This window comes from Gastrolobium bilobum, unplaced genomic scaffold, assembly GCF_033153095.1.
Source record: "Gastrolobium bilobum isolate Gb01-03AN ecotype WA unplaced genomic scaffold, APGP_CSIRO_Gbil_v1 utg63278, whole genome shotgun sequence".
NCBI classification, from domain to species: domain Eukaryota; kingdom Viridiplantae; phylum Streptophyta; class Magnoliopsida; order Fabales; family Fabaceae; genus Gastrolobium; species Gastrolobium bilobum.
This window is the reverse complement of record NW_026898597.1, coordinates 64,997-88,114: the sequence shown is the minus strand read 5'-3', so window position 1 is coordinate 88,114 and position 23,118 is coordinate 64,997. Positions and strand designations below refer to the sequence as shown.

The 23,118-nt window shown below is 35.2% G+C and overlaps 4 protein-coding genes and 1 pseudogene across 4 annotated transcripts; 2 read left to right on the top strand and 3 right to left on the bottom strand.

Moving 5' to 3' along the window:
• Nucleotides 1–576: 576 nt before the first annotated feature.
• On the top strand, nt 577–3,474 carry LOC133317568 (uncharacterized). Its single transcript, XM_061519431.1, has one exon. The coding sequence runs from the start codon at nt 668–670 to the stop codon at nt 3,272–3,274; it is 2,607 nt and encodes an 868-aa protein (XP_061375415.1). The 5' UTR covers nt 577–667; the 3' UTR covers nt 3,275–3,474.
• Nucleotides 3,475–8,085: 4,611 nt separating this feature from the next.
• Nucleotides 8,086–10,389, bottom strand: LOC133317575 (basic leucine zipper 61-like). Its single transcript, XM_061519436.1, has 4 exons — nt 9,761–10,389; nt 9,415–9,505; nt 9,148–9,274; nt 8,086–8,261 (listed from the first exon to the last, which is right to left on the bottom strand). Exons 1-4 carry the CDS (start codon nt 10,387–10,389, stop codon nt 8,104–8,106), a joined length of 1,005 nt encoding a protein of 334 aa, XP_061375420.1. The 3' UTR covers nt 8,086–8,103.
• Nucleotides 10,390–15,847: 5,458 nt separating this feature from the next.
• On the top strand, nt 15,848–17,159 carry LOC133317574 (zingipain-2-like). The gene is made up of 2 exons (XM_061519435.1): nt 15,848–16,289; nt 16,567–17,159. Exons 1-2 carry the CDS (start codon nt 15,848–15,850, stop codon nt 17,157–17,159), a joined length of 1,035 nt encoding a protein of 344 aa, XP_061375419.1.
• A 908-nt stretch (nt 17,160–18,067) lies between these two features.
• Nucleotides 18,068–19,500, bottom strand: LOC133317572 (pentatricopeptide repeat-containing protein At1g06270-like; annotated as a pseudogene).
• Nucleotides 19,501–19,847: 347 nt separating this feature from the next.
• Nucleotides 19,848–22,142, bottom strand: LOC133317576 (glucosidase 2 subunit beta). The gene is made up of 6 exons (XM_061519437.1): nt 21,933–22,142; nt 21,674–21,787; nt 21,228–21,323; nt 20,507–20,689; nt 20,289–20,432; nt 19,848–20,087 (listed from the first exon to the last, which is right to left on the bottom strand). The coding sequence occupies exons 1-5, from the start codon at nt 22,036–22,038 to the stop codon at nt 20,329–20,331; spliced, it is 603 nt and encodes a 200-aa protein (XP_061375421.1). The 5' UTR covers nt 22,039–22,142; the 3' UTR covers nt 19,848–20,087; nt 20,289–20,328.
• Nucleotides 22,143–23,118: the final 976 nt, after the last annotated feature.

Below are 23,118 nucleotides of genomic sequence, written 5' to 3'. Positions count from 1 at the left end.
TAAATAACACTAATTGGTAGTAGCGATATCTTATCTCTTTATTTATTGTAAAAAGTTCACCAATGTCCTATGATTTACTTCAGAATCATCTATATTTTTATGATTTTTTTATCACATATATCCGTATAGTTTGCAAAAGGGTATATTTTTTTAGGAAAAGGATATACTCACAATCAAAAAAGTTTACTACATTTACAACTAATCTAATCACCGTTGATTTCCGTTAATCTAACGGTTATCATATTTTGGAAATTAATAATTAATTAATAAATATGATCCAATAATTTCCAATAAATAATAACTGTTAGATTTACAGAAATGAACGGTGATTAGGTTAGTTGTAAAAGTAATAAATTTTTTTGGTAGTAAGTATATGTTTTATAATTTTTTATTTTATAATTTTTTATTTTATAAATGATTCTGAAGCAAATAAAGAACTTTTCCTTTATTTATTTGTTTTTTTTAGTACTAGAAAATGGACGTTTTAACTTCTTCTTCTTCTTCTTTTTATTTTATAAGAAAGGACCTTCATTTTTTGTCCATTCTCAGTAACTAATAAGAAAGCTGAGCCACGATTACTTCAATTTTCTCTCAAATCACTCACACCCTTTGAAAGATCAGTCTCTCATTCTCACTTTCTCTCTTTTCACTTTCTCTCATAAACGCCATGACCAACCCAATTCCTCAGATTCCCAACGAAACCCTAAACCCTAACACCACCGAACATCAACAACAATGCCAAGAACAAGAAGCTCCACCACCAACCCTACACTCTAATCCTCAATCCCCCAAAACCCTAACAGTCCCTGATTCCGATCCCGATTCCGCATACCCTAACGAAGGCGAAGATACCCTCATGGAAGATCCGATCGAGATTCAACACGTCGATGACCCGGAGCCCGATGCTACCACTGCCTCCGCCGCTGTTCGCCGTGGGCCGAAGCGGAAGAAAATGGGGGCGAAGCGATTCGCGCAGGAGAGGAAGTCACGCGAGAAGCTTCAGGTTCTTGTCGAAACCCTAAAACCCATTCCCTTTGTACCTGCTAAAGCTCTCGACTTTGAGAGCCATAAGAGCCTCTTGCAGCGTCTTGGGCTCTGGGATTTCGTCCACGTGGAGTTTGATTCCTCCATTCGTGGCGATCTCCTCGCACAGCTCATCGCCAGCTACGTCCCCTCCTCGCGCTGCAGTTATGTCAATGGGGTTAGGATCAATGTGAACCGTGCTGACCTCGGACGCGCTCTCAAGTTGCCGGTGAAGAAGGTGCCCGCCGTGGTGTTGATTGGGGAAGCTGGGGAGGAGGAACTGGGTTTGGGGGAATCTGTTGCTTTCGTTTCAGAATTGGTGTCGAATTGGATGCTATTGCATGATGATACGTATATCATGCCGAATGAGGTTTTGGGCTATTTGAATTTGATCAAGGAGGGGCATTTGGAGAAGGTTGATTGGGCGGGGTTGATATGGAACATGTTGGAGAAGGAATTGAAGACCCCCCAGCTGGTGAACTGTTATTACGCCTCGCAATTGCAGTGTATGATTAAGACGCAGCACAGGGAGTTGCTGGAGGAGGCGCAGAAGGTTGAGGTGGAGGAAGGGGACGAGGTGAAGGATGAGGGAGAAGAAACTGAGGTGAAGGATGAGGGAGAAGAAACTGAGGTGAAGGATGAGGGAGAAGAGGCTGAGGTGAAGGATGAGGGAGAAGATGCTGAGGTTAAGGATGAGGGAGAAGATGCTGAGGTTAAGGATGAGGGAGAAGATGCTGAGGTGAAGCATGAGGGAGAAGAGGCTGAGGTGAAGGATGAGGGAGAAGATGCTGAGGTGAAGCATGAGGGAGATGAGGCTGAGGTGAAGGATGGGGTAGATGGGGTTGAGTTGAAGAATGAGGCTGAGGTGAAGGATGAGGGAGATGAGGTTGAGATGAAGGAAGAGGGAGATGGGGTTGAGGTGAAGGATGAGGAACTAGATGATGAGGAGGAGGAGGAAGAGGAAGATGAAGAGGGGGTGGGCGACAAGGTGGATGGGAATGGTGACGTGAGAATGGGTGGGGTTGATGAGAGTAGAGTTCTTGAGTTGGAGGAGCACAACATTGAATTGAGTCTGGGGCAAGATAATGTTGAGAGAGTTGAGGTGGAAAAGGATCATGGAGGGGAACAGATGATGGATTTTGAGCAGACTAAGGAAGAAGAACCTGGGATGTGGCTTTTGGATCAGAAGAACAGTGTGGGGGAGCCCTTTTTGAGGGCATGTCATTCTATTGATGTGAAGGGTATGGACTGTGGCCAACTGAAAGAGGATGAGGGAGAAGAAGGGGAAGAACAAGAGGATGAAGATGAAGATGCAGAAGAAGATGAGCACGAGGGTGGGTTCCATCTGTCGCCTAAGTGTATTCCTTTGGAGGGGATGCCTTCTGGGACTGGGAGTCTCATTCAAGCAATGGAAGCAGCGCAGATGCCTTTTAGTTCTGGGATTGATCTTCGCGACAACTCAGTAGGAGATTTTCTCTCTTCTAGAGATGATGCTCAGATGATTTCTGGATCGTCACTTTTTGGTAATGGTCACAAGAGAGACCATGGCCTGGATAATTCTTTAAATGGCAGTAACAAGCGGGTAAGAAGTGAAAGCCCATGGAATTCTAAGCCAGTCGACTTTGAAATGTGCATGGAACAGATAGAACACTGGATGGAGAAAGCTAGAATGATGTATGCAGCAAAAGATCAGGCTTGTGAAGAATCTAGAATGAATCAGCAACTCTTTCTTAATGAGCTACAGAAGCGAGATAATGTGATTGAGCACTTTCATAAAGCAAAGATGGAAGATGGTCACAAGAGAGAGGTGGAGGTATATCGGTTTGAGAAGGAACTTTTTATGATGACCAGTCTTGTGGACGGCTACAGAAAGGCCTTGAAAGAAACACAGAAGGCTTTTGCTGAATACAGAGCACGTTGTCCGCAAGCTGATGAACCACTTTACAAGGATGTTCCTGGGTCTGGGGGCCTTGTTCTGAGTGTGATGGAACTGGAAAAGGAACGTCTGAAGAAGGAAGAAGAAGAAAGGGCAAAGTTGAGAGAATTTTTGAGTGATTTTGAAAAGAAGTCCAGAGATATTGAAGGTGCTTGGTTTGGTAAACTGGAAGGTCATCTGAGTAGAGTTGAATCCCTGGGTAACAGGTTGCTGGCGTTTGAGGACCAAGTAAAACATTTGAATGAAGTGAATGCTAAACGCAAGGTTTCTGGTCCTGCTGAATGTACTCCAACAAGTGAAGGAAAAACTGCTTAGTAAGGTTTAGTAATTTCCTTGTCACATGATTAAAATCAGTTAACACTAAGTTCAAGGCAGCAGGTTGTTTATGATTATAATGTACAGAATTTTATTTTGAACCTGAGATCTTAAAACTAAGTGTTTCAGATCAAGTCACAAAGTATGGTAATTTTTGTTTTTTGTGTTTTGCATCACTACGCTATTATTTATTCTAATCTTCCAACCTAAGCTCTGTTGTTTGACATGGAAATAGTTGAGCCTTGTTCCAGTTGATATCTCATCTATTCTTGACCAAGTGAATATCTTATTGGATGAATGTAATGAGATGGAAATACTAACTAAGGAAATTCATTTGGGATGTTTTGCATGATTAATTACTGTTATACTGGACGATTTGATATGGTGCACTGCTAGTTTATTTAAATGTGTTAGGACCCCAATTGATATTAAGGAGTACTGTAGAAGGAGGAGCAGGGAATCACAAACTACCTGATTGCTTACTCAGCAAAGTTGGCTAGGATATTCTCTTTCTGTTGAATTGGGTGCAGATGTGTGTATGAGGTTAGCATCGTGAGTGTAGGTTTATATTAAGTGGGGAAATATACGATTGACAATCATTCTGGAATTTGGGCATTTGCATGGGAGAGTTCAGGGGCTCTATAATAGTCCTGGTTATCTTTTTTCCTTATATGAGTTCAGGGCTTCTCAGATTGTTTGCTTTCACTGTCACTGTTATCCATTATAAACTTTCACCCATGCTAGTTTTTAATCAATTAATACAGAGTTTCCTTTCAATTTCTTCTATCCTCAAATTCTGGATACTAGATTCCTTACAGAAGGTTATTATCATAATCATATATAGCCAAATGGGCTAGAATGCCACATTGTTGTATGAAACATCCTAGTATTTTTCCAATTTCCTTCACTTTGGTCTTATGTGGTTCTAACTTTTTAAGATCGATAGAGGAACTGTTGGAGTTGGTTATGATTGTTTCTTAAGAAAACTGTCTTTTCTTGGTTTTTGACCTTTTCTTATCAACTACTACTCCTTTTCTTCAACTAAACGAAAAGAAATCTGATCTGCTGTCACGGGCTTCTTGGCAAATTTAGAGATGTTTAACTTCAAAATAAATTCATTAGATACACTTAATATCAACCCTATTTCCTTCAAGGCCTTCTCGTGTAAAAAATTTTCACCTTAAATTTAGCAAGATTGCATCATATTCTAAAGTTGGTGAAAAGTTTAGCCTCCTGTGTGGCTGTGTATATACCGATCAAAACTCAAAAGCCCACATTTTTACTAACGGTGGCCAATGGCGTGTATCATCTGAATTGTAGTTACTCGGTTTTACTTTAACGAAGGGGTAACCTAGTTAGGTTCTGGTAATGATATGGTTGGAGTCACGTGACTGAGTGCTACAAGAGGAAAGTCTTGGGCATTTGTTGACATGTATATTACTGCTTAGAAAATGTATGCACTTTCTTTGATGCATGGAAGTATCGTGTTGCATGAACCATGTTGCTCACTGAGTTTGTGATCTGCTGGCAACTGAATCTATTTGTATTAGTTTCACTGTCATCGTTTGGATGTGATTATTGCATTATCAAATTTAGTTGTTTATTGTATGAAAAATAATAATATATAGTTATTATTCATTTATGACTGAGATTTTTGCCAGTATATACTTTCTGTGAAAAGCATTGATTATATTAATAATATTACTTAAACAAGCCAGGGATTTAGAGTACAATTATACAAGCATGCGCAACTACAAGAAAATGGGGCTGGAAAAGTCTTAGGTACTCTTAGATCTTGCAACAAATCCAATAACCCTTTGGCCTTCTTGTCAACTAATGGTGCAAACCTGGGCACTCCTTTATTTACCCTCTACACGTTACAACTATGTGGAACTTACAATGCCCTTCCTACCGCCAAAGATCTAAACCTTGCTCTTAATTTTCATTTGAAAATGTTACATACACAAGAAAAACCACATAGAAGCTTCACAGGTTACAAGTACCCGGTCATTCATATTTTGGATGGCAAACACAAAAAGAATAGTGAGGAAAGAAAATGTAATTATATAAAAGATTTATTATACCCTTATCATAATATAATAGATGCAAGTATTTTTATTTTTGGATAAGTTTGTAGTTTTAAACTTAGTTTCTTTTTTCTTCTCAAGAAGAAATTTTTTTATTGTACCTCGCTACCATTTTCCCCCCTTTCCTCCCCCTATTCTCTCTTCATCCAAGAGAGAATAATACTAAAACCTTTGCATTGTTGTCTTGTATCATTTTCCTTCTTTCTATATTTTCTAATTCCACAGGCAGGGTAAGAAAGATGAATATAATAATTAAAACTAAGAAAATTATTTGTCATTTTGACATCAGCTCAATAAAGACAGCGTGATTATCTAAAGTCTCAAACTATTCCCTTTGCTAGAACTCTAGCGGTGCTGTTGGTCTTTACACTTTGTAATGATACTTTGAAATTTACAACTCTCATACTATTAAATGATGTTTCCCTTTTACTATAACTTTTTTAATCACCTAAATTAACAAATCATATAATTTGTGTCAGGATCTTTTTTCTTCTACATTTTTTATTATTTTAATTAAAATATTCTCATAAGTATTATTGTGTTCGGATATTCTTGTTATTAAGGGTACTCCCATCATTTTTCCTTTTATTTTATGCTAAAATAAATAGATCGAGGATTGCGGTATGTGAGTAAAATTGACCACACAACCTTGTTCTGATGCATCCAGACTGCATAGGACGATCCATCTTCTTCCACGTGCATTGGGACCAATTCTTAGGATTATGACATCACTGTTTCACTGGCATGTATTGTCAATCTACAATTACCTTCAGAAATTTGTATAACATATCACTAAAATTATAATAAAACTCGATATATATATATATATATATATAAAGAGTTATATTTACAAATTTTTTGCTTACAAACTCTTATAAACTACATTATGTACTCTCGAAAATATACTAAGTTATACCTAGTGTACTTCCGGGAGTACATAGTGTAGTTTGCAAAAATTTATAAACGAATTATTCTTCATGTATATCTACGATTTCAGAAATGACAAAAGCATCCTCTCTTGTTTTATAAATACTTCTCATTTGTCAATTTTCATCTTCATTGAAGGCTGAAGAGTAGTAGCATGTTGGATTTGCTGAATGATTAGGGAAAAATGCTTCTTCTTCTTCTTTTTTAATTGAATTCTCTTAATAAGATTTTGATAATAAATAATTTTCAATGCAAAGTAAACGAACCTAAATACACACTAAATGTAAGCGTTGTATCAAAGATACTAATCTAAATATCAAAATCAGATAACAGTGAAATATGAAAGAAAAAAAAAACTACTGTTCTTCTTATTTTATTTTATTTTTTATTTTTCGATTAATCGACTAATTGGTTGAATGATACTCTTTTTATTAGTAAATAACATGACAGCAAATCACGTAAAATAAAAAAACAAAGTTCAATGTCAATTCCTCATAAATACGTATCAAATCTCCTTCAAGGGATTGGAAGACTAAGTACAATTATATTCAAACTCCTGGTCAAGTCCCATGTATGATATACGGATGCTATATATTGCTTTGCCGTACCTACGAGGGAATCCTAGTTCAAATAATCTCAGATTGCTCAAATCAACTTATAATTAAACTCAACTAATCGTATGATAGATTTTTTTTTTTTAGTACAAGAACATTCTGGCAGGGAGACACTGATATGTAATCCGTCAATGTCAGAGCAGACTTGTTCAACTTCTATGAGAATTTACGCTAAAGACAGCGATAAACTAAATCCGCTTTACAGTTTACCCATCAACAAGGGTCTTTAAAGCGGCAAGAGGAAGTCGAACCCACGCCTTTTTGAGGTATGAACCGACTCTTTAGTCACTTGTGCCACGTCACCTTCTTGACAATGGTATGATAGATTTTAATTAGTTAACATTTTTTATTTTCTGAAATCCCACTTTTTTGGCTTAAAAAAAAAAATAACTCTTGTTATAAATTCTGTGTCTAGTCCATAACACATAAAAATTCGTGCAACAGATAAGACTTGCACCATATACAACTACAATTGAGTCAACGAATATTTACACTTTGATATTTTTTTTTCCCAATTAATATGTCAAATAAAGATAATTACATTCATGGAAAACAGTAATATAAAGTGCAACAAAACCCAAAGGAGCCAAGACTTTACTGACATTCCTTCCTTTCATCCATCCCAACACAAGCCCACTAGTCTTTGTTTTCCAACTTGAATTGAAAAACACCACCCAAAAAAAAGAAAACAAAAAAACAAAAATTGGAAAGAATCAAAGACAACAAACAAATATAAAAGAAAAAGAACTTGAAAGAATCTCCAACATACACTTCCCACCCCAGTCTAGTTAAAGCAGACACAACTGTTTCTTTCCTCCACCCTCTCTTTAATGTCACTGGTGCACATGTGTTTCCCTGCATTCCAATCATGCAACTTTGAGTGGTCCCCTTCTTTAAAGTAAAACACATCACGTGACTACTGCAGTTTGATAGCAAAATCCTACCACCAATTTGGCCTCACCACCCCATTTTGTGACTCTTCTCATTGCCACGTATCTTTCATCAATTGGCTAATAAAAATTCTCACCTTCTCACTATCAAACAGTACTTGATGCCATTCAATACTTCACAAGCAGTGTCACTGACTAAATTTTTTTTGCCTTTTTTTTTTGTTACCCTTCTTTGCCTTGATCATGTAAGACTAACTAGCTAGCAATTTGATCATATAGTCTCTAGGGTGAGTGAGTCTTCTAGGGAGGGTTCAAACATTGATAAGATGTTCCTTTTCAGAATGAGTATCACATCTTGCTTTTGGTGATGGGGATGGTGACCCTACAGCACTGTCCATCTTCTTGATGTTTTGTTGGTGATACACTTGCCTCAGTCTCTCTATCTCCCTCTTCAGTGCTTCTTGATGTGCTGCATGCATATACATGTGATAACATTACTTGAAGCTTTTGTTAGCACTCTTAACTACTTGAAGACAGGGCACATGATCTGACTCAGAGATTTAAATATTTGTGCATGCAAATGCCTTTTACTTAATATAAGTGTGTCCAGTTTAATAATTGGCCTGTTTCTCCCTTCTAAAGCAATGAAATTATATTGTATGCATGCTTGCACGAGAAAAAAGCCAATAAAAGTGCCATTTTATTCATATCCTTTGTTCCAGTTTGGTTAATATTTAGTCTTGTTTAAACCTCCTCCACAAGGCTTTATATATCAACTTCAAGGACTTAATTGCAAGCTTAGTGATGTAATTGAATTGAAAAGTACAGATTATATATATTTAAACAAAATTGTGCTTTCTTTTAATCTAAATTTTCTCGTGAACATAACATTAAAAGTCTAGAACTACAAAATTAACCACATATGGTTTATATATTTAGCATGTACATTTGTAGTCTCTGGAATTGACTGAGATAAAAGATTTCAGATTTAGTCATATTTGAGTTCTTTTAATTACTTCATACTTAGAGCTAGTTTGGTTTTCCCTTAAAATTAGATATGTAAAACTCAGATTAATTTCACATTTAAAAAAAAATAATAATAATCCTGTAGCAAGTAGCATACTCTTTCACTTTAAGAATATACAAAAATAACTGTTAGTAATAATAATTTCAGAAAACTTGTACATCTCACTAAAAGGTTCTTATAGTATTTAAAGCCTTGAAACATTATCTCTTATTTGAACTTAATTGTTTCACCATTAACAGAATCAATAAGTAATAAAATTAGCTTCTTACATAAGAACAATCAATGCAGATAATATAGTTCAGAAACAGATAATAGGTAAATCAAGTACCATCTTTGAAGATCTTGTCTTGTGCCAGGGCAGCGATTCTTTGCTTGAGAGCACTGTTGTCAACATTTAGAAGCAAGCGATGATGATCCAAAAATGCAACCCGTGGAGACAGTATTGAAACTTCGGCCTTCATTGATCAACAAAATAGTAACAGAAAAAAAAAAAAAAATTCATATTATTACTACACTTCATTGATCAAATTATATGCATTACATAAAAGTTACCAACATGAGCATCAGAAAAATTAATTAGAATCACCTAACGAACCTGTAATGAAGTTACACTTCGCTCAAGCTCTGATATGTATTGCAGCTTCCTCACTCTAGATCTTTGTGCAGATTGTCTATTTGCCAAGATTCTGATGCAGAACGAGAATTAGAATCACATTAAAGAAAAAAAATAAAAATTTCTGATATATTGTGAAGAACATGTTCTCCTTAAGAATAATTTACTAACACTAAATGCTCACTCTTAAATAATATTGAAATAAAGAAGAAGCCATGAAATACAGACACACACACACATATATATATGTGTGTGTACATGAAACTTGGTATAATCAAAATTTCATGTCATACGGATCAATGCAAGTTTACCAAGAATGTTGGATTACCTTTTGACCCTCTTGGGGTCAGTAATTTTGTCATTGGAACAAGTTGTTGTGTTTGCATTGTTATTACTATTATCATCATCATCATCATCATCATTCAGAGCTTCTGTGATTTCCTGTTTGCATTGGCTTTGATCCAAATATGCTTCATTCTTCAATTGTTGCTCCTCTTGCTTCTCATCTTCCTCCTTTTCACGGTTCATTTCTTTCTCATCGTTGATGCCGCTGTTATGATCAGAAGGGCTTGAAGGGTTGGAGGAAGAGGACAATGATGGTGGCATCATGGCTTTCCCTGAAACCTCGTCACTGAACATGGACATGAATTGTTCATCATCAAACCTATCAAACTCGCACCTGTCAACCCCACCCTTGAGCATTGGTGCCTCCATGAAGGTGATGGAGTCACTAGCCGACCGTCGGTGGGACCCGCGTCTTGCCGACGAGAAGTCGAGAAACTCATCCACCCATGAAGGGTTTTGATGGTGACGGTGATGATGGTGGTGGTTGTTTGATATATTTGTGTTGGTTACACCATTTGGTGACATGCTTGTGAGGGAAGGTATCTTCTGATGAGAAGAAAATTCAGGCCAATTGGGTGTCATGTTTGGAATCTTAGGTGGCAATTGTGCCATTTTAAGTCTCTCTCACACACACTCACGAGAAGATAGAAGAAGAAGAGAACAATAAGCAAACACAAGACTAATGTTATCTTTGCATATGTAATAATAACAATGTGTGTATATATATTCACTTCAAAAACCAAAGCAAAGAAACCACATATGAGGGAAGAAATGAATGCATCACCTAGACAATTAAACCAAATGAACCTCCTAACATAGCCTTTATATAAATACACATATATATATATTCAGATACCACAGGGAATGTTAGAGGGAAGAAAGCAACAACAACAACTACATCATAAATTATATAATCATAAACTTTATCTTTTTCATTTATTTTATTATTAGATATCATAATCTTTTGTTTTTTGGGGTTTAAAATCCCAATAAATCTCTGGGGTATCTGCATATATGTGTTTGTGCAGTGGGGTCACATGGAAGAGAGAGATTGGACAGCTATGAACAGCTGGGAGAAGAAAGAGTTGGTTCTCCTCAACTCAACGGCATTACTGGAAAGTCGCCACTGGTTTAATAATAATAATAATAACTAGTGGGAATCAGCCACCACGTGCCCTTGTGACCTTCTTTTTAGGGGTATGCCCTTATAATAATAGTCTCATTATTTTTTAACTTTACCTTTGTCTATCTACACTATCCTAATTTTAACCATTCTTACACAACAAGATTAACAAGTTCTTTTTTCTTATTGTTTCTTTGGTGCATTGCGGATTAACATGTTCAGTTAGTTAACCATTCCAGAAGAATTAGTTTCATTAACTAGTTAAGTTGTTTGGTCAAAAAATTTCTCTTGCAATAATTAGACATGTAAAATGGCGGGAGTTTGGGGAAGAAAAAAAGAGTCAAACTCTTCATCAATAACCAATTTAGATATGTTCGAAGAGGAAAGAATGAGCCTAAGTAAATTAAAGATGAAAACAAAATTAGGTGATTGATTTGAATGAATGGTGTCGACGTTCTATTTATAATTTTAAAGAATTAATGTCTCTAGGACTAGGTATGACAACCCACTTGAGGGGTGTGCCCAAAAAAAATACCCACTTGAGGGTCGAAAATGGTAAAAAAATGATATCAACATATTGGACATTCATATCATACAAAGGTAAATTAACAATTATGATTTAGTAACTACTTATTTTAATATATATTTTTTTCTTTTATCATCATTGATCCACCTTTATATGGTTATAATTGCCCACATAATCATATCATATTTTTTTAATATGAGACTCCCGGTGAAATCATATGGGTTTTAATATTTTTATGAGAGAAGAACAAAGGTCATGTGCTTAAGATTTTTTTAAAAGATGTAATTATGCATGGGGTGCGAGGTGTTTCATAATTGGGACAGTTGTTTAATAACAAAAAAAATAAAAATAAAAAAATCCTAGGTGAAGTAATTAAGATAAGTAGACAATTTGAGAACTAGTGGAATTTAGGACATGAGCTGTGAAATGTCATATGATATTAATTTTTATAAAAAATTTATTGATTAGTGTGTCCAAAATATAAATTAATTTTTATAAAAATAAAAATATTCAATATTTTAAAAATTAATATATTGAAAATTTAATTTTTATTTTAATATATTAATATTAAAATAATATATTAATTTTTGAGAATTATATTGGTCAACGATGTTAATACATCAATCTCTTATCAGGCCTTATCCCTCACCCTTAGGCCGGATTAAGTTATACATCATTTTGATGTATTAAGAGATTATGCTGTATAAGCTTATACTATACGATGGTCACCCCAAACAACTGAAAATGTCATAACGTATAGTATAAGCTTATACTATCATGCCTTATACGTCACACCAAACAGGCCTTATACTATCATGTCTTATACGTCACACCAAACAGGTCTTCTTGTAAAGGATCATGTTATGCACCCATGTGAATTGTTTGCACGCACTATGCTTTCTTTTGCTTTGTCCACAAACCATTCCCACATGTAGGGTATATACCCCTCTCTCTCTCTCTCTCTCTCTCTCTCTCTCTCCCTCTCTGTGGGTGTGCTTATCTGCGTGCCAATGTGTTTCTAGGCAACTTCATCCATGATCTTATCTTAACTGGAAATCATGTAGTTTCTAATATTAAATAAGTTTGACAAAGCTCTAAATCATAATTAGAGAGTGATGGGGTTATATAAAATTTCCTACTTGTAAATCAAGGAAGCGCCTTCCAAGTGCCAATAGAGCATCTTCATGAATGGACTTTATATATATTAATCAAATTAAATAGCATCTATGTGTGTGGATCTTGTCTTCTTTTCCAACCCCTTCTCTTTATGCCATAAATTAGTATTATTAGAAGGGGAATGATCCGTTTACAAACTTTTTTAACGAATTACATTAAGTATGACTAGTCATACACTCTTGTTTAGTGTATGACCGGTAAGACATAGTGTAGTTTGTAAATATAATCTTCTCTTTATTAAAATATTAATGTCTATCACGTAGTTGGCTCAATTGGTAAGATCAAATTGCATCTATACAAAGGTTTTAAGTTCAATTCGTATTGATAATCCTTTATTAATACCACTATAACCCCTCATTGAGGCAAACTAATGCCTACTTTATCATTTCTGGTTATAAAAGATGTCAAAAACATTGCATTTGAAGAAATGTTATGTTATGATATTAGTTAAGCTACTGTAATTTATTCTAGCTAACGTAATTAGGTCTGTCGAAGTTATTGTAATTTGCAAAACGTATCAAAGGACCACGTACGTAACTTGAACATTTTTTATGTATAACTTAATTGTGCTTCATCAATTGCAAATTAATGTTTTCACATGTGTTCATTAAAACAAAATTTAAAAAAAAAAAAAAAAAAAACTGTTTAAATTTAGATGGCTGTGTTCACTAGCTTGTACATATTTCAGAGAAAGGGAATTATATATCATGATTATTCATTAGAAGTAAATTTAACCAACTTCCTATAAACTTTAGTCAAATTTATATCTCATCAAAAAACAAAAGTGAAGACTTTAGAAGTGTCAAATCATGTTGAATTAATCATACTTCGCAATTATGATGGTCCCGTCGCAAATTGTGTTTCTTTCATTATATTAGTATATACATATGAAACTAAGACCAATAGCTATATGTTATGCTAACAAGAGTAGAAGAATCCCAGCTACAAAAAAAATAACAAATATATATTGTCTTTTCCTTCATCAGTTACTCTAAAGTCACCACTAAGCTAGCTGTCTAACTTGTCACGCATTGTACATTGAACGCTGGAATAATTTGGACTTTGGAGGAAAAACATGCTTATGGCCTCAAAATTTTCATTTAGAACCCACAATGCTATTAATTTAATTTCTAATACAGGTTTTTTTTTTTCTTTTTTTTGGCAGGTTTGGTAATTCATTTGAAGCTGAAGCCCTTTCAAATGAGCGTTAATTGTGTGGTACCGGAGCACATGCTCCCTTAGTTAAATAGGGAAGTAAAATGGGAAAATAGATAAAAAAAAAGGGTAAAATAGGAAAGTTACGAGAGAGGGAACACAAAAATATTATATGGTCCGCCGATTCGACCCGGCTCAACTCGCGTGCAACCCGAAAAAAATGAACCGGGTTAGGGTTGGTTCGGGAAAAAAAAAATGAGCCAGAAAATATAACCAAACCCAAGCCGAGTCGAGTTAGGGTTGGCTCATTTTTAGCCTATTTAAATGAACCTATAGTATTAATGCACCAGCTATATGGCTTCCTAAAAAAAATACAAACCTGATGTATTGGTGTTGCAAAAAACCGAGAATACAAGAAGCTTTCAATGCAGGAACTGAGGCCAAGACTGAGTAGCTAAGGCGATGAAGCCAGGGGTTGACGGAGCGCGGATGGTGGTGGCTGGCGGCTGCATCTCGATTTCTGAGTGAGAGACCGAACAAAAATAGCAACGATGTGAAAAGATTAGGGACTTAGGTTTAGAGAAGGAAGAAAGACGATGACAATGTGTGGAATTTGTCCTTTTTTATGTTATATTTTGTATTTTTATTAATAAAAAAAAAACTCAATTCGTGGGTTGGCTCATTTTTTCTCGAGCTAGCTCGGGTTCGGTTGACTCGAGTTGACAGCTCATTTTTACTAACCCAACTCAACTCATTTTTAACAGATTACGAGTCAATCCGACGAGTTGGCTCATTTTTGCCAACGCTATGATCCAGGACCATGTTGAAATTTTCCCAACTGCATTGTCTTTGCATAACTTCATGAATCATGATGGCTGTCAGTTCAAGAGTATAGCGCAGAGACCTCTCAAATTAAGGCACTCGCTTCTCATAGATGAGGATGTTGGATGGGTCCGTCACTCCTGTCTCATGTGGTGATATTATCTCATTCATGTATTTTGGACAAAATTAAGGAAGTCATTGGTTGAACATTTAGAAAAAGTAAACTTCATTATAGGAAAGAATAAACTTCCCATACCAATTCAAACTTCCTAAATTGATGACAAAACCTGCCTTGTTAGGCAGAATTTACACTTCACATTTAGTTGAGGACACACTTTTTTTTTTTGGAAATACTCCAATCGATTCATTGCTTCGCAACTAATCCGATTCGGGACGGGTCCAGGATTAAGACTTTAAACTCCTCCCAAAGATGATATTGGAGAGATTCGAACACATTGAAGATACACATTTCCTCAACACACATTGTAGTCTCACTTCTTGGTGAGCGAGTCGTGCTCCGGGGAGCCACCCAAATGGGGATGCAAGGGCAATGCCCTTGTGATTGTAGTGACCTTACCTTATTTTAGGCTTTAGGATTTTTTTGATATTTTGGACTTGGACTCAAAAATAATTGTCGCAATTTAGGTTTTCAAGCATATTTATATTCTTTTGTAACTCAATGATTGTATAATGAAAATATATTGCAAAACGTATTGTTTTAGGTAATCCAATATTAGGGTAAACCAAAGTAAATGTGTCATTTTCTCTCTTTTATTATTTTCTTTTTCAATTTTGTGTGATTGATCACAATATTTCTAACAAATATTTTCAACAATCTCTCCATCAAGTATGAAACCTCATCTTAGTATGCTCTCCATGGACGAAATTCTCTCAAGTATCTCAAATACTCAACCCGCCATGTGCTCCCCTTCGCCATGTAACATATCCAACCTTCAAATGTATCATATATCAAATGTCTTGGGTTGTAAAACCTAAAGCATCACATAACCTTTACGTAACACGTTTTAAAAAGGTCATGCAGAGAAGATGAAGTGTAAAATAAAAGCCTTGCCTTGTTAAAACTCGCAAGCACCAAAAACATGGACACAAGAAGATATTTATGTAATTGAAACGCCTCTAAACAGAAGCGGACATGAATTGAAATGCGTAAAGAAAACAAACATGACATAAAAGAATATAAGCATGTTTGTTTATGATAAATATCAATGCATGCTCCCATTCTCCATTTGCATTGAGAACTAGCCATGATGACAGCTACAACATTAACCTATGCTATCTTCAATCTTCTCATCGTGTGCAATCTATGGATAAGTGCAAGTGAATGCCCTACAATGCATAAGAATGATTCATCTCATCACCCAGAAGTCATGAGGAAGAGGTTTGAAAGTTGGTTGAAACAAAATGACAGACAATACAAGGATAGTGAAGAATGGGAAGTCCGTTTTGGCATTTACCAAGCAAATGTTCAGATTATAGAGTGCTACAACTCTCAAAACCACTCCTACAATCTCACTGACAACAAATTTGCAGATCTTACAAATGAAGAGTTTAAAAATATCTATATGGGTTTTGGAACCAGGTTGCTTTCACATACAGGATTCAGGTATCATGAACAAGGAGATCTTCCACAAAGCAAGGATTGGAGGAAGGAAGGTGCAGTAACTGACATCAAGGATCAAGGCCATTGTGGTAAAGTTTCTTGAAACAAAAGTTCATGGTATAGAGGCGCCAAGTTATGGTTTTCAATTTAACATATATGTAGTTCAGCTGCTACTAAACATTTTTTTTACAAAAAATAAATAAATAAAGGGACATAGCTTAATCATTAACTCACTTTTTCTAAAAAAGTAGCACATCATTTTGTTTTGGAATTTAATACAACTTAAGGAACATTCTAACAATAGTAATGCTGAGTTACGTTGCTGAGATCATGTTTAAACTTATTTGAAGTTATGTCTTCATGCAGGAAGTTGTTGGGCATTCTCTGCAGTGGCAGCTGTGGAAGGAATCAACAAAATCAAATCAGGAAATTTGGTTTCTCTGTCTGAACAAGAACTTGTAGACTGTGATGTTAAAAATGGTAACCAAGGCTGCGAAGGTGGTTTAATGGAGACAGCATTTACATTCATAACAAATAATGGTGGGTTAACCACTACAAAAGACTATCCTTATCAAGGAATAGATGGCACCTGTGACATGAAAAAAGCTGGAAATCATGCTGTCAATATAAGTGGCTATGAAAATGTACCTGCTAATAATGAGACTGTGCTTAAAGCTGCCGTTGCTAATCAACCTGTCTCCGTTGCAATTGATGCTGGAGGTTTACTATTTCAACTTTATTCACAAGGTGTTTTCTCTGGCTTTTGTGGAAAGCAACTCAATCATGGTGTAACTATTGTTGGTTATGGAGAACAAAATGGTGACAAATACTGGCTTGTGAAGAATTCATGGGGTGCTGACTGGGGTGAATCTGGCTATATTAGGATGAAGCGTGAGACTTTTGATAAAGATGGTACTTGTGGCATTGCCATGGATGCCAGCTATCCTGTCAAAAATTAAGCAAAGAGTGGTTGTAGAATGAAAGATGTCACCACAAGAAATTCACTTACAGTAATAATTTCATGAAAAGTTCAACTATGGCACTGCAACCATTGGATTCAAGGATAGAAATTTTTATAGACCACAAATTAGTAACAAAAGGAAAAACGTTAAGCTAGTTCTATAATATATACCTTATCAGTTGCCAAATGAGCCTGAAAAATATTCAATAGGCAGAAAATAATGATGAACCTATTCCAGCCACATCAATTACAAGTTAAACACAAGAGTAACACTCTTATAATGTAATTAATTCGATGAGTTAATTAATTCTATATGAACTAGATACATTAAAAGTAATAATTAGCAAAACAGAAGAGATGGACTACATCCCTGCCCCCGCCTCCTATCTTTTCTTCAATTTGAGTGATGAGCATATGTTGATAAAGTATTTTCAGGCGAACGGAACAAAAGTTAAGTCAAATAAAAGGTTAATAACCACATACCAATCATGCATTGATCAGTAATCACTATGCATAAACAAAAAGATGACAGGAAGTTGGTACACCAAAGAGCATAAATTACATAATATTTCCCACCAATTAATAATATAAGGCATTTGATATACATGAAGTTACTTCAAATTGCCGTCACATTTTTATTTTTCATTTTTTTTTGTTTTACAAACAACAATTAGCAGCCCTATTCTCTTTGTCATCGCACAAAATAACTAGCACCATTATAGTCAGGATAAGGAGGAAAATTAATTACTTAGTAAAATGCTATCCATTTCCATTATATATGCTCAAACTTCATAGATCACACAACCAAATATTTGGCAAATCCAAGATCTGAGTGTCACATTTCTCTGCCTCAAAGTGCAAGATCATCCTACAAAATGAGAAAAGAATGATGACACCAAAATTCAGATGCCACAAAGCCTTAGCAATATGTACTAGCCAACTGTACTTGCTCCACTCTAAATAATTTAACAGCTACGATTTAGGTGCTATATTGAAAATCTGTCTCACGGTACGAGCCATCTTCCAATCACCAGTACTGCTCAAATTATCTTCTGCCTAACCCGGAAATACAGTACAAAACCTCTCTCTGTCATCCCCACTGTGACTTTTCCAGCCAAAAACATACTCAACTTTCTCCAGGTACCAGTTACCACCTAGTAACTCTCAAATTCAACAGGTAACTCTCTGTCTCAAAGGAAATGAATCATCTAAACATCTTTCTGTATCTCCCTATTTGATTGTGGTGCTGCCTTGGAAAGTCTTTCTGAATCTGCACATTGCACCAATAACAATGCTATAACTCTCTAGATCAGGAACACATCCTGCCCTACCCATGCCTTACCGGACTATAACTGCATCCACCAACTTATCAACAGTACAAAGAGATGGTAGTAGATAAATTATAAATCCCAGAGTCAAGATGATATCCAATTGATTGCATCTCAAGTAAAATATTAGATACAGAATGAGAGATGCATTGCCACTCCAACCAAGCAGATGAGAGAATGGGTTTGAGGAACTGGAGTGCAACCAGAACATAGGGTGCGTTGTAGTATAGAAAGAGCAAGAGGGAGGGGATGGGAGCTTTGGAGGGTGTAAGAAAGTAGGTAGGAATGGACTAAGTGGGACTTAAGAGTGAGAATGTGAGATCTGAGAGGTATTAAACATTGCAGCATTTCATAAATAATTAGCAATCTTGAGTTATGGGAAAATGAAGAAAGAAAAAGCATTTGAATTTTGAACTTAGACAGGACTCGAAGGAAATGAAAATGTCAAGAATTTTGTCATAGGTTTCTGCATCTACTTGAGCTCTAACAGCCCGCTCAAGGTTTTGTAATGATGACAATGGACAAATTGAAGGACACTGGTTCAAAAAAGAGCAGAAATGAGGAAGAAATGTGTAGTGCATTGTTCATCTAATCATCACTATTGATAAATTAATATAGTACCATCGCATAGAGGTTTGTCAGAAAGATACTTATATTGATCAATATGGGCAAACAGCTTGAAGGATACAAATGGCATCCATAGAGACAGTATAAATGAAATGAAAGAAAGAGTGCAAAAGATGTTGTCAAGCATTGGTAAAATATCGCCTTTTTTCTCCATCGTGTTATACAAGTTGGCACCTTTACATACCACAAGTAAATATTAACTACGTATTACCAACGCTCAAAAACTATCACATAATTATAAAATCAAAAAAATGTGACAACTCATATGGCACGTTAATTACAAAAGTCGGGATATCTGCACAGAAATGTACAGTACTCACGTTTAATTTGACAATAACAAACATATAATTACATTTAAACATTACGATGCAAAATATGCAATTATCTGTGAATGGAATTAATATAGTTCTCCTCTTAACATTGAAATACAGTACTCCAAACTAATTAGTCACGTGTTCATAGTAAATAGAAACCAAGCACGTGCATGTAGTGATACTCAGTACATGTATCCAAGGTTCCCACATTAACAAGTAATAGATAAGCATGCTTGTTATGCTAGCCTTATCACACAAAGATTAACTTTTAATTTAAATCCACCATAACAAGAAAACCGATATCTAGTTGAATTATAGTAAGCACATATAGAACCATTCATTATGGGTTCCCATGTATTTTGATGATGAAAGTTTAAGAAAATAACAGATCAGTGGGTAAAAAGAAACAAAAAGGGAAGCATGATATTACAGAAATCAACATATTTACAATATTTTCAACAGCAACCATAAATAGTTACCGTGGTAAAAGGGAAGCATGATATTACAGAAAAAGAATATTTATCTACACTCTTCAACTTAATCCTAGAGGCTCAACAATATGGGGATCACCAATCAAATTGAAAAGTATATTTGGAAAAAAGTCTTTATATGTTAAAGTTGTACACCCCGCAAGATATGGTGTTTTGCCCATCTTTCCTGCATGGCAGCAAATTCCATAAGTGATAGATTCCATGATGCTTTTCTTATCTCTTTCTTCTTGTTATCTCTCTTTCGGTTTTTCCTTAAAAAACAATGGAAAGTTCTTAACTTATCAGACATCAACTGACTGAGAAGTATAGGAAATCAAAATCTGGCAGAACTAAGAAAGGGAAAATGAACAATATTTAAAAATATTACCACAGTTAAATATCAGGTAAAACAGCAAGGTTCTTTCAATTTAATGGTAACGCCTCCTTCTAGATCTTTTGTGGCAACGGAAACTCCAGATAAACACCAGAAAAATAACCAGAACCACTTGTAGAATAATTGCCAACTTCAAACCTAGGCCAGAAAGTTTCAATTATATTAACGATGAGTTTTCAAACACATGAAAAAATTCTTGGATAAGAAGTTACCAGTAAAACTATGAACTGATTCCTCTGATTTCACTCCATTATTGGCCTCTTTTTCAGCAATAAAACTCAGATCACTTACTTTTGAATTGTAATTGCCAATAATGTACTCAACATTCCCACCCATGACACATGTGTTGGGGCAATGAATGATTCCATCATATTCATCGCTCCCATCACAACAATCTGCAGCAACATCAAATGAAAATTGGAATTCAAAGTTGAAGGCAGATGGAAAATCCTAAATACATAGATCCCATGGAAAAGTAAACTTAATTGCCAAATTACTTATGTGAAAGTAGATTGATTATGTTAAATGTTAAACTGGGTCAGTTGCAATGGAACTTTCAGGTAGTAATGAGTTCAAAACAGGTCAAGAACAGTGAGAAACAATCCAACAAAAGTAAATCAACATTTTAGTTATTTACATAGGCCAGATAGTTCCATCTCTAAATATTTCCATTTGCAGAGGAAAATATGGAGATTAAGAAATGTGTTATGCAAGTCACTGTCCAGACAATTTCAAAGGGAGACATTGAGTATCCATCATTTTCAAAAACATAATGCCTTTAGGTCATAAGATCTCTAGTCCATTCCTTTGAGTTGGCAAAATGCCATCATAGACATGTGTAAAGTGCTTTAACAAACAGACCTGAAGAAGAAACTCAACAAAGATAAACAGGAAAAAGGAAAGCCAGGTATAAAAACAGGAAAAAATGCTTACCACAAAAATGATCATTAACATGAGAAGAAACTATAAACTGTGGCTTGCTCCCTAGGTTTCTGCAATAAAACTTTCCTGCCGGGCAAGCTGAAGTTCCTGTAGTTAAATGAACAACAACCTCCTAACAAATTATAAATGGTATGAAAATCCACCTCATGATTTTGAAACAAAGAAGCATCTGCATGCTTATCTATGTGTAAGTGTGTATGCATGAAAAGGTAAGAAAACTATGACTTTGAAAGCTAAATAAATCAACCAAACTATCAACATTTTGCATAAGATTAAAGTCTGAAAGCCAATGACTTAAAAATAATTTTTTAAAAAAAATGTTTTTTAAGGTAAACAAGGATTTTTCTTGCCAAATTTTCAATGTTCCCTGAATGTTAAAATTATAATGGGGCTGCAAATAGGGAATAACACAATCATAATTTCATCATCTGCCATACCAGGTTCATCAGTGCCATCAGGGCAGTCACAGAAATTGTCATTGAGACGGTCTCTTAAGAAGGATTTTGATCCATCCTTGCACTTGATGACTTCAGAGCTGTAATATTTCTCATCTGCAACACAAAAACCCAATTCAAGTTTCACCAAAATAAGAAAGTTACAAATAACAGAAAAATGGTTTGTGGGTTGCACACCCACTTGAGAAAAGTATCAAGCTTTATGTGTTTCAAGCAAAAGGGGTACATCGTGGTGAAGTACCTAAAGGGTGAACGCCGAGAAGAGAAGGGTGTGAAAGGCAACATGCGATGGAAGCGAGGAGAAGAAAACATGCGGAGTGGAAACATAAGAAGCAATAAGACTTCATGTCTATGTGAACGTTAATCTGTTCTGTCCGCAAGAGAAGCCAATTTCAGTCTCTTGTTTTCGAGGCTCAGATTTTATTGACTTGACTTGTCTTAGGAGTTTGAATATGCTTTTATTTTTGGGGAATGCATTTCTGCTGTTGTAGAAAACAAAAGAATACAATATTTTAGGACAAAAAAATGATTCAACGAGAGAGAAGAAGTAATAGATGGGGCCCACAAAAAACTGTCTCTGCTGGAAGATTATTTTTTTTCCTGTCACAGTAGCGATGCATTCCCCTTTATTTTTATAAATATTTCGAAGTGATCCTCTCACAATTTCATGTGTGATGGGATGGAGAATCTTAGTACCTCTTACGAGACACCGACACTAACACGGGACATATGATATGTCGACATATTAATTTTAAAAATATCATATTTTGACGTATTAAGACACGTTTTGATATTAAATAATAATTTTAATATATATATTCAAATTTCATAACATAAATATAAACAAAAAAAAATTTTCGTACTTTGTTAATTTTTCATATCAAATTTCATAATAGAAAAAATTGATTTACAAATTATTTTTTTATGTTTAATTAATAAAATAAAATAGAATACCAAAAAATAAATAAATAAAATTTAGACCTAAAAAAAATATATCAGAAATGTGTCTTGATCGTGTGTCGAAAAAAGTTGACTGCATATCAAAAAAATGTATCAGAACATGTCGGAGCGTTGATCGTGTATCTCAAAATATTGACCACGTGTCGGAGCATGTCAGTATCCGACACGCACAAATTAAAAAAAAGTGTATGTCCTAGCTTTGGAGGTACCTGGCATCCAAATTGGGACGCATGATTAGATATTTGAAAAGCTTAGTGTTAGATTAACTTTATTTATTAGTTATAATTTCTTAATTTTATTTATTATATATTATTATATGAATTTAATTTAACCAGTAATTCATTATTTGAGTAACTTGGCCGAGAGTTAATAACCAATTTAAATTTGATAACATTGCCACAAAGTTACTTACGGGATAAATTTTCAGTACATAGTATATCCACTTAAATTCTACCAATAATTAAATC